Source organism: Temnothorax americanus, unplaced genomic scaffold (genome assembly GCF_048541705.1).
Source record: "Temnothorax americanus isolate GAGA-0224 unplaced genomic scaffold, ASM4854170v1 Scaffold22, whole genome shotgun sequence".
Taxonomy (NCBI): Eukaryota; Metazoa; Arthropoda; class Insecta; order Hymenoptera; family Formicidae; genus Temnothorax; species Temnothorax americanus.
Genome location: NW_027509360.1, coordinates 1,901,359 through 1,910,432, shown reverse-complemented (window position 1 = coordinate 1,910,432; position 9,074 = coordinate 1,901,359). Strand labels below are relative to the sequence as shown.

General features: G+C 41.6%; 4 protein-coding genes across 6 annotated transcripts in view; 2 read left to right on the top strand and 2 right to left on the bottom strand.

The window, feature by feature from the left end:
* Positions 1-9,074, top strand: part of LOC143898137 (uncharacterized) — a 331,198-nt gene that overhangs the window by 261,739 nt on the left and 60,385 nt on the right. The window lies entirely within an intron of this gene.
* Positions 36-2,523, bottom strand: LOC143898135 (UPF0193 protein EVG1). The gene is made up of 5 exons (XM_077407366.1): positions 1,583-2,523; positions 1,318-1,448; positions 1,152-1,248; positions 919-1,062; positions 36-721 (listed from the first exon to the last, which is right to left on the bottom strand). The coding sequence occupies exons 1-5, from the start codon at positions 1,677-1,679 to the stop codon at positions 495-497; spliced, it is 696 nt and encodes a 231-aa protein (XP_077263492.1). The 5' UTR covers positions 1,680-2,523; the 3' UTR covers positions 36-494.
* LOC143898136 (uncharacterized) lies at positions 2,703-5,499 on the top strand. Its single transcript, XM_077407367.1, has 6 exons — positions 2,703-3,041; positions 3,354-3,486; positions 3,565-3,739; positions 3,855-3,940; positions 4,012-4,147; positions 4,409-5,499. Exons 2-6 carry the CDS (start codon positions 3,406-3,408, stop codon positions 4,603-4,605), a joined length of 675 nt encoding a protein of 224 aa, XP_077263493.1. The 5' UTR covers positions 2,703-3,041; positions 3,354-3,405; the 3' UTR covers positions 4,606-5,499.
* LOC143898132 (WD repeat domain phosphoinositide-interacting protein 3) lies at positions 5,320-8,471 on the bottom strand. Its single transcript, XM_077407364.1, has 6 exons — positions 8,288-8,471; positions 7,450-7,626; positions 7,112-7,369; positions 6,820-7,021; positions 6,521-6,744; positions 5,320-6,425 (listed from the first exon to the last, which is right to left on the bottom strand). The coding sequence occupies exons 1-6, from the start codon at positions 8,352-8,354 to the stop codon at positions 6,319-6,321; spliced, it is 1,035 nt and encodes a 344-aa protein (XP_077263490.1). The 5' UTR covers positions 8,355-8,471; the 3' UTR covers positions 5,320-6,318.

The window sequence follows — 9,074 nt, the reverse complement described above, 5'->3', positions numbered from 1 at the left end:
ATTCTCTAAGAGTCTAAAAATTAATTATCAATAGCACATGAATAAAATTAATAATTGATCGAATTTTATTCCGAAAGAAGATAGCAATAGTTTCCATGCTCTTTGGTACCGTGAATAAAATTAATGTGTGGGTCAAACAAGAGTATACAATGATAACAATACATGTAAAATATGATAAAAAATAAGAAAAGAGAAGAGAAAGATAAATATTTTGACGAAATTGACATCTATTTTGTTTTTAAAATCCACATCAAATATGAGAATAATTTTGCAGAATAAAATTTATAAATCTAATCTTACAAATAATTTATCTATTTACGATTTTAGACAGTTGAATCATAATACTTGACATTATCTTTTACGTTCTTATCTGTAAAATTCACTTGTGGCTTATCAGACGATTGAAACATGATAAAAAATATAGTCGACTATATTTGACACACAATCCGATCTAGGCCATGTAATTTGCGCATTACGTGCGTAGATTACATCAATCAATTTTCCCCTGGTTCAGTCAGCGGAAACAGTTTCGGCGACGGTCTTTCACGTTTGAGCTCACAAATCTCTCTTCGCAGCTCGTTGGACGTTTGACTGTCCAGCGACTCGATCAGCCGTATTTTCTGCGCTATCTCCTGCTGCATTATGGGCCGATACTTCTTCCCCATTCCGAGGTTCTCCATATCGCGCAAGAAATCCATTCTCTCGCGGATCCCTTGAGCCACTACGAGAAGCAGAACGACGTGATTTGTCGTTATGACATCACCATCGGTTTCCACGCGCATTACAAAAATATGTTTTATTAAATTTGAGGTGCTCTAATACTGTTTGTACGATTGTCGTAAATAACTTGGAGAAGAGAAGACTCCTTAAAATTTCGTATAATACCACATAGGTACGCGACAGACTGTGATAACTTACAGTCATTCAGAAAATCCGCGTTCTCAGGTATTTCCGGCTCTCGTTTAGCCCTGTGAAGGATTTTGGGACCGTGAGGAGTCTCCGGCATGTCCTTCCCATAAGCCATCATACACGCCAAGTGACGTTTTTGCTTCTCCTTGTTGGCTAATTGGCGTGAAATTCATATCGTTCAATGCGCGTTTTATATTTTCGGCTACTACCTTGACTAAAGTAATATTATTTCTAATTATTACGTAAGGGTGTTGTCCTCCTGTATTGTTCTCTCTCGTAAGCACCGCTGCTTATAATCGTATCCTGTGAACGCCTCCTCCAAGCACTAGGGAATTTAACCTAGCGAAAAACGCAACGGAATATTATCTTGAAATCATTTTCTAGAGATTTTTTTATTGCGATATTTACTTGATAATCTTCGGCTTTATCTTTCGCTTCTTTCGTTCTGTCGATGGAAGGTGGTAAAGACTCACCCTTGTCTACCGCTTCCTGGATCGTTTTCCTTTGCAACATTGTTAGCTTGGATTCCTCCATTAACACTAATATTTAATATTTATTAGATTAGTTAGAGACGCGTTAAAAATCGTGTAAAAAAAACAGGATTCTTTGCGCAAAGCTCAATATATTTAACACGCGTCGACGCGTCGAATATTGGTTATTATTGTTTACTTACGCTTAATAAGATTTTTCGTTTCCTCGCTGTATTTCGCTCTTGGGGGATTGTGAAACGCGCCCACCCCCAAACCCACCCTCTGATACTTTCGCTCCATCGGTTTCAAAATTCGCGAATTCCCGAAAGCGACGTGTCGTGCAATCGCACGCTATTGCGAAATGGACTGTCACGAACTTGCGGCAGTTGCGGCTCGTCAAAACGACAATCACGCATTCATCCCCCTCGACCGCGTAATCTACCATTTCGGGGCGCACGTCGCGTTTCTATGACTACTTGGAAAGATGACTCAACGCGATCGAACTAACTTTCCAGATTAGAGTTCGAAAGCGCGAGCTATTACTCACGAGTGGATCTAATAATTTCTGCAGCGGTTCGCAAATCCACTCGTCCGCAATCAAAATTTCACTCGAGTTCGTACAAATCTTGAAATTGAAAAAGAATTGGAATAACGCAGTTAATTGCCACACTTTTAAACATTTAGATTTTTAAGATAAATCTTTGTATTTTGAGATTCCAGATTTAAAAATTTGATATCTGGATCTGGATATTTTAGGGAATTTATATTTCGAAATCTAAAATTCTCTCGCATGTTGAATTTCTTTGATATATATTAGTCTTTTTTACTTTAAAAATTTCTAGGATTTAAAAATGTCTAGAATATTAAATATCAGATGAAAATCCTGATTAACATTTATTTAATCGTAATTCAAGTTACACTATCTTTTTTTCCAACTCTATTTCAGAAAATATAATCAATTACATTCAAATTACACATAAATAATGTTTTTCGAATTACTCTTTTTACGATGATGATTAATCCTTAAATTAGACGCGCTCACATTCAATTAATTATCCATCACAAAGAATAGAAATGAAAAATAAAACATTCCTTATCATCGAAGCTTCGTGCTAATCAGACTTAATTAAATCTGCAGCAGATTTGCTTTAAAAAAAAAATGTATTCGATAAATCGTGCGATTAATTGAAACCGACGCGTATAAACAATAGTCAATCCGGAGCAGACGCACCCGAAGGGATGCATGATAGCGTGCGTTACAGCGCGTGCGCGCCCGTCGAGCAGTCGTTTTCAACCCCCTTCGAACCACGAAGCCACTCTCGCGTTCTGCGCGTCGCAAGCACCCCGGCGAGATCGACCCCGGGACGCGCTATTTTTTCCCGTTACATTATTTGTCGCTCGTACGCGATCTCACGGGTGTCGCGAGCGAAAATTCGTCGCCGATACGCCGCGATACGAAGCTGCCGGCGCCACGGATCGCCCTACCCCCTGTCACGGTGTGTCCGCGAAAGTTATTGATTCCCATCGCGAGCAGACGGTGGTGGTTCGTCGAGCACACCTACGGTCGTGTTTAGGAGTACACCTGCCGCGAAGGTAAACGGCGACGTGCGTTTCACCTACTTTCGTCACTGGTCATTGCTGCGCGACTTCGATTGCTTTAAGGTGCGTCTCGACGCGTTGCACGGAGGCTGCCAAGGGGTAACGGGCAAGATAATCAGTAAAATTATCGAGATAAGCATGGGAATGTGATCTAATACGTTATTGTTGCTCTCTGTAATTTATTTATTAAAAAATAATCTCCGCGTTTGTTAGTACAATACAAACTCGCTGCGCGTAAAGTTCGTAAACCTATATATACCTTATTATAATAGCGAAATATATTTCTTAGAAGATTTGAGTGATTTAATAAACTAAAATCTAATAACACGCGTAGATATTTATGGATTACATAGAAAATAATTAATGAACTTTCAGGGGTGTGTTCGAAGAGCTAGTTTGCGATCTACGTTAATTCTCAAAAGCCGAGATGAAGATCGGACTGTTGAAGAACTTTTGCACTATTTTCAACCTGAGGCAGGGCACAATACTAATTGCCATATTCCAATTGGTAACAACAACCTCTATGAGATTTATCTCGAGCAATTAATCTCCTTCGTTGAGTATATAATTTTAATAAATGTCGCAGTTTTCGTCCGGATTCAGTATGATATTCTTCATCCTGGCTCTGGCGCACGCAATGGGGATTCAAGAAATGGTGGTGAGAGACACCGAAGACGCCCTCGAGAGGGAGGCCTTGGAGGAGATATCGTCGAATCATCTCAACACAAAAAAAATGGACCTGGCGCATCACAACGCAACCGGTTATTAACACTTACATTCGCGCGAGGCACAAAAATCATGCACGAAAGAAAAAAGAAACCATCGTTATCCCTCATGTCACGTATAATTTACAAAAAGATGATTTTATATTTGTAGAAATGGTATATGCGATGTACTGCGGGCTCGTTATCACGGTTATCCACTTTATCTCTACTATGTTACTTCTCTATGGAGCTCTAACGGTAATCGAAATCGCTTGAAAGAATAGTCAGAGGTCGAGGTCTTTCTTATTTACGATGTACTTGATTTTCAGAATAATCGTCACTTTATGGCGCCTTGGATGATGGTCAAGATCACTATTATATCAGCCTTAGCAATCTCATTATTCCTGGTAGAGGAGGATTGCCCTTTCCTCGCTACTCTAGGCGGAAGAGCTGGTATTTGCGAACGTATGTTGAAATTTTCAAGTATATAAAACGCCCGTAATGCTACGAATGTCTTCGGTTAAATTTTGTATCTATTGTATTTCAAAGAAAATTCAACTGGGCCCTTATATTCTTTCACAATTTAGAGAACATCGTAACCGTGAAATGAGAAATTTAGAGCGATCGATATATCATTTTACTTACCGAAGAATTTTATATTAACTTTATTTTATCACATGAAATATTTATCGTGATTTTTACTGAGGGATGATGTAATATTTTCAGGCCTAATCGCCTTCTTCCTGATAATCATGAGCTTTTACGTCTGGTTCGTGGTGTACAGTACTTATAAGAGCCTCGAGACGAAGAAAGGACTTATGCACGAGGTACACAGTATGAAAAAAAAGTACGCAGTTCCCGTACCGCTGGAGGTACCAAAAGCGGCGATTCAGATGCCGGTGAACAAACCTTACGAACTTTAAAGATATTATGAGATAACAATGGAGAATTGATTCGTCGATGAGGATGGAGAAAATCCTCGTAATATCGCAAGATTCGATCGTGGCGTAGATGCATTTTGACAAAAATACATGTGCTTTCGGACAAGTCCGAAAATTGGGATGGCAATTAGAGATGGTTGTAAAATCGTGAAATAAAAGTGCATTATCTCGGAAAAATTATTGCAAACTGACGGAAGGTTTTCGTAATAAAAAGTGGATAGGATAGGATCTTTTTGTTTATAAGATTTTACTGTGTAAAGTTCAAGAGAACTTGCGAGAAACGCGCTTCTCATATTTAAATGTTTCTCCTCGTTCTGGCCTTGTTAAAGTTCATGCATGTTCTTTTACGTTGTTCGTGCGTTGAGATGGCTCTTTAATGTAACGCACGCACAGATACTAGTGTTTAGGTCATTCAATCAAAAAACTGTGTATCCACCGTACGCTCACATGCGACACACATGCGTTTCGGATTTCCATTCGTCGGAATTCTGACGGGTGAAAATATCACGATTCCAAAAGTAATCTCTCTCTCTGCGAGTGCGCACTTCCTTTCACGCGCAAGACTGAATTTAATTTTTTAGCGTAAGCGAGTGAGATCTCGAATAATTTACGCTCGGTAGATTGACAACGTCGAAAACGCTATATATGAATTGTAGACTAATTTATTAGAGAGAAATAGCGGGGCAGGACTCCGAATCGTGGCATAATCAGTTTTTATTTCGTACTTAAACTCAACTTGTTTGTGAAATTACAACCTCGTTATCTGCGGTAATAACCGTGTGATATAAAGTGTAGAATCTCTTGTGTATATGTATATTAGATGTATGGAAAAACGTAAAAATAAAAATTACAATACTTCAGTACGATATATATGTATATGACGTGTATATATATATATATATATGATATGATTCGACATATGAAACAAACGCGTTCAACAAATCGCCAAAACCGGATGCGATTATATCAACAATCTATTTAAAATCGTCGAAGAGTAGGGATGTATATATCAATTTTATAGTAATGTATTTATATATAACGAAAAGATTTACGGAGCTACAAAACACATGATCGATATAGGGATACACGATTGCATTGCAAAGCGCTTACCGCGAAGCTACGGAAAATGATTATTTGCTTTTCGCCACAAGGATAATTTATGGCCAACATTTGCTTTAGTTAGCTGCAGCAGCGATCTTATCTAAAATGTAAGAAAACGTGAGTATCACGCCAACGAGTAACTTGCGATGTCCCCCGTTATCACCTGGGGAAATATTCCTTCTGTTTTTTTGTTATATTTAAAAATTTGCTCTTCTATCTCAATAGGCGTCAGCGAATAGGCTCGCGTAACAAGTTTATGACACAATCTCTGTTAAGGTATTTTTCCCTTCCTCTTCTATTTGTCAATATTTCTTTTCTTTTCTTTTTTTTTTCGGGAAAAAATCCGCGCACAAACACACCAACGATATCACCAACAATTAATAGAACTCTTCATTTGGTCCTCTATCGTAACGGTTTGGTACAAACGTTATTTCCCCTATATTAACAGCTCGAGTGTTGCAATCCATGAATACGATGTACCTGGAAGCCGTACCCGCTCGTTCTTTTACTCGGCCGAAATGAGTGAAAACAATGAAGGAACACGAAGGTCATCTCTCGCGGTTAGGAGTCCACCGCCGGTTATGTATCCTCCGATCACGCTTTGTCATCGGTCAACTCGAGAAACTGCGCGTAAAAGTCTCTCGTGCACTCACCCTTGTTGTTGAATACGAACTTGTAATAACTACCGTCTGCGCATATCACTGCATAAAGGATCGTAAACGTGAAAGATTGAACGGAGCATGTAAAACGGTTTTTGTTTGACATTTCTTTAATTCACATGGTGAATTACGCTTACCTATGATGCTATTGTTATCTTGACCAAACGCGCACATGCACTGGGGACCGCCCGGCACTTGAAATTTGCAGAAACTCCAATTCGAACTGAAGTACTTTGGCAGGAAAGTGGCGGACGCTAAACTAGATTGGCGATTTAATTTTTGATCTTCGACGGCAAATACGTGTACGGTACCGTGATCGCTGGCAACGCACAGCCACGTAGAATCGTGATTGAAGTTTATGCTGAAATAAAACATACATATCAGTCAACATTTCGTGCACCACACGTTTCGTCACATTTCTTTTTAGAGCGCTTACCAATAGATATTTGCGTGATTCGCTCCTCTTCTCAATTCGTTAATCATGTTACCGTTTTGCGTGTCAAACACTCTTATCAGAGTACCTTTCTCCGAGGCAGTGGCCAATCTGGTGCCCTGCAGATTTAAAGCTATGCAAGATAAAGGCGTTTCGTGTGCTTCTATATTTAAGGGTTGCTTCTCTGTATTAGCCAGATCTATAACTGAAATACAAGTCGTCGGTGTTACGTAATCAATATATATTTGACGTGCAAGACGCATCGATCCCCCTTTTTTTTTTTGACAGATCTTACCTTGAACGTGACCGTTCTTTCGTCCGGGAAAGGCGAGTAAGGAGTTGTTGCTGTTCGGGCACAGAACGCACAACCCTCGCGGATTAGGATTAGTCTCGAATACGTGCAACTGTTGGGGATTTTGTGTAAACGTATAAACCTTAATAACACCCTCCAGCACTACCACTATCCTGTCTCTCCGCAACTTGACCCCCTTCACGGGTGCATTGAATTCTAGGGTAATTGCTGGCAATTTCTTTATATCGTCCCATATCATGACTGCAATCACAAAGTATAAGTGGCCTCAATTTGTAGCAATGTTTGTACCGTATATACATATATAGAAAAGTAAAAGGAACCTTTGTTTGTCGGGTACATCGGCTTGGCTCCACCGCCAACCAGCGCCAGATAATTACATCTGAAAAGCATCTCCACATATCCGAGACCCCCGTCGCTGAAGTCGTGCCTCTCTTTCTCCTTCAGCGGATCACAGTTGTACACACGGAACCCGTTCTCCATGCCACAGGCGAAGCATCCTGCAAATGCGTAAACACAGGCGGTGATACAACTTTATCCGCTACACGTACATCCCTTTCCTTAGCAATATTAATCGACTATCGCGTATATTTACGATACATGCACGCGCCGACACAAACGCAGAAGATGACTGGACCTGATAAACTCGCACAGAAACGCGATATCGCGCCGACTTGTTTCAACCGTACAACGGTATCGCTTCGAGATGAGATGGAAGGAAAAGGAGATGCGAACGAATGTACCGACGTGTCGTTCTTTTGCCACAGCTTTCTAAATCGAGAGAGAATCTCTCATTGATCCGAGAGAGAGAAAGAGAACAGATCGTACGAGAGCGAATCTACGAATCTGCCGCGAATCGCGCGGCGGGTCGCTGACGTTCCTCGGCGAAGAGGCTCTCGGTCGATCCTCGGCGTTCCGGATTAACGGCCACGGCGAGGAGATTAGGAACAGGAACGCCGAGGCTGAATCGCTCTCGCCGCGACGCGGATCGCGTCATCGTCGTCGTCGCGGTACCGTCTGCCGCGAACGAGCCGCGAACGGCTCGGCTAGGTTAGAACGCGGAAGCCAGGCGAGCGAGACGGACCTCTTGACAGATACGCGCGGCGCGCGGATGTTCCGTTATCAGCGCGGCTGTCAGGCAGAACGCGCGAACGCACGTACCTTGGTCCTGATTGAAGCCGGCGTAGAGCAGGCCGTTGCCGTGCGCGTTGCCTGCGGTGAGGTTCATCGTGGGATCACTACGTCGACGAAAACATCCGGGGCCTCAGACGTCTGTCTGTCTCGCGCTCGCGCCGCGGCTCCTCGGTCACATCGCCGCATTCGCCGCTCGCCGCCGCCGCCGGTCCGCGACACTCTTCCCTCTTCCCTGCCGCAGCCGCCGCCGCCGCCAGGCCAGGCCGCTACGAGCGTGCCGCGAACGTGCACGCGCATGTGTGCGTCGCGTATGTGGTATGGGCGCCCTGACTATTTTCTCTGATGTACGCGTGTTGTATATTAAGTATATGTATATGCACTGCACTCGTTATTCGAGGCATCGAGGCATGAGTGTTATTAAAGGCTGACGATCTTATTGTTAGATCAGAAGTTCGTGTGACTTCATGTGTCAAAATTTGGACGATTAACTCGTTCATAATATTTTATGATTTATTGTTATTCTGACGTTTCACCACACACGTGCAATACTGCAATGAGAGTATGTTTTCTATTGCTGAACTGGCTGCACCAAGTTCAGGGTTTATCTTTTTCTTTTCAACCTGGAGTAAAAAAGATGAACGGAAAATAGACAACAGACTCTTTAATTTTTTGGTGCTTCCTCGCGGTCGGTGACTTATCGATTTAATAGCTAAATATGATATGTCAATAATGAAGAGAGGAACTCTTAATTAAATCTCGTCACATAAATCGCAAATTTAATAACAAGTTGGTTGTTCAGGTATTCATGTCTGCG

Excerpts from the sequence above, each read along its gene's own strand:
- LOC143898135 (XM_077407366.1), bottom strand. The coding sequence starts at position 1,679 with ATGGAGCGAAAGTATCAGAGGGTGGGTTTGGGGGTGGGCGCGTTTCAC. Across the intron at positions 1,249-1,317 it reads ATAAAGCCGAAGATTATCAA|GTTAAATTCCCTAGTGCTTG; the intron begins GTAAATATCGCA and ends GTTTTTCGCTAG. Across the intron at positions 722-918 it reads CGCGGATTTTCTGAATGACT|TGGCTCAAGGGATCCGCGAG; the intron begins GTAAGTTATCAC and ends TGCTTCTCGTAG.
- LOC143898132 (XM_077407364.1), bottom strand. The coding sequence starts at position 8,354 with ATGAACCTCACCGCAGGCAACGCGCACGGCAACGGCCTGCTCTACGCC. Across the intron at positions 7,370-7,449 it reads GATGTACCCGACAAACAAAG|TCATGATATGGGACGATATA; the intron begins GTTCCTTTTACT and ends TTGTGATTGCAG. Across the intron at positions 7,022-7,111 it reads AAAGAACGGTCACGTTCAAG|TTATAGATCTGGCTAATACA; the intron begins GTAAGATCTGTC and ends CTTGTATTTCAG.
- LOC143898136 (XM_077407367.1), top strand. The coding sequence starts at position 3,406 with ATGAAGATCGGACTGTTGAAGAACTTTTGCACTATTTTCAACCTGAGG. Across the intron at positions 3,487-3,564 it reads TAATTGCCATATTCCAATTG|TTTTCGTCCGGATTCAGTAT; the intron begins GTAACAACAACC and ends TAAATGTCGCAG. Across the intron at positions 4,148-4,408 it reads AAGAGCTGGTATTTGCGAAC|GCCTAATCGCCTTCTTCCTG; the intron begins GTATGTTGAAAT and ends TAATATTTTCAG.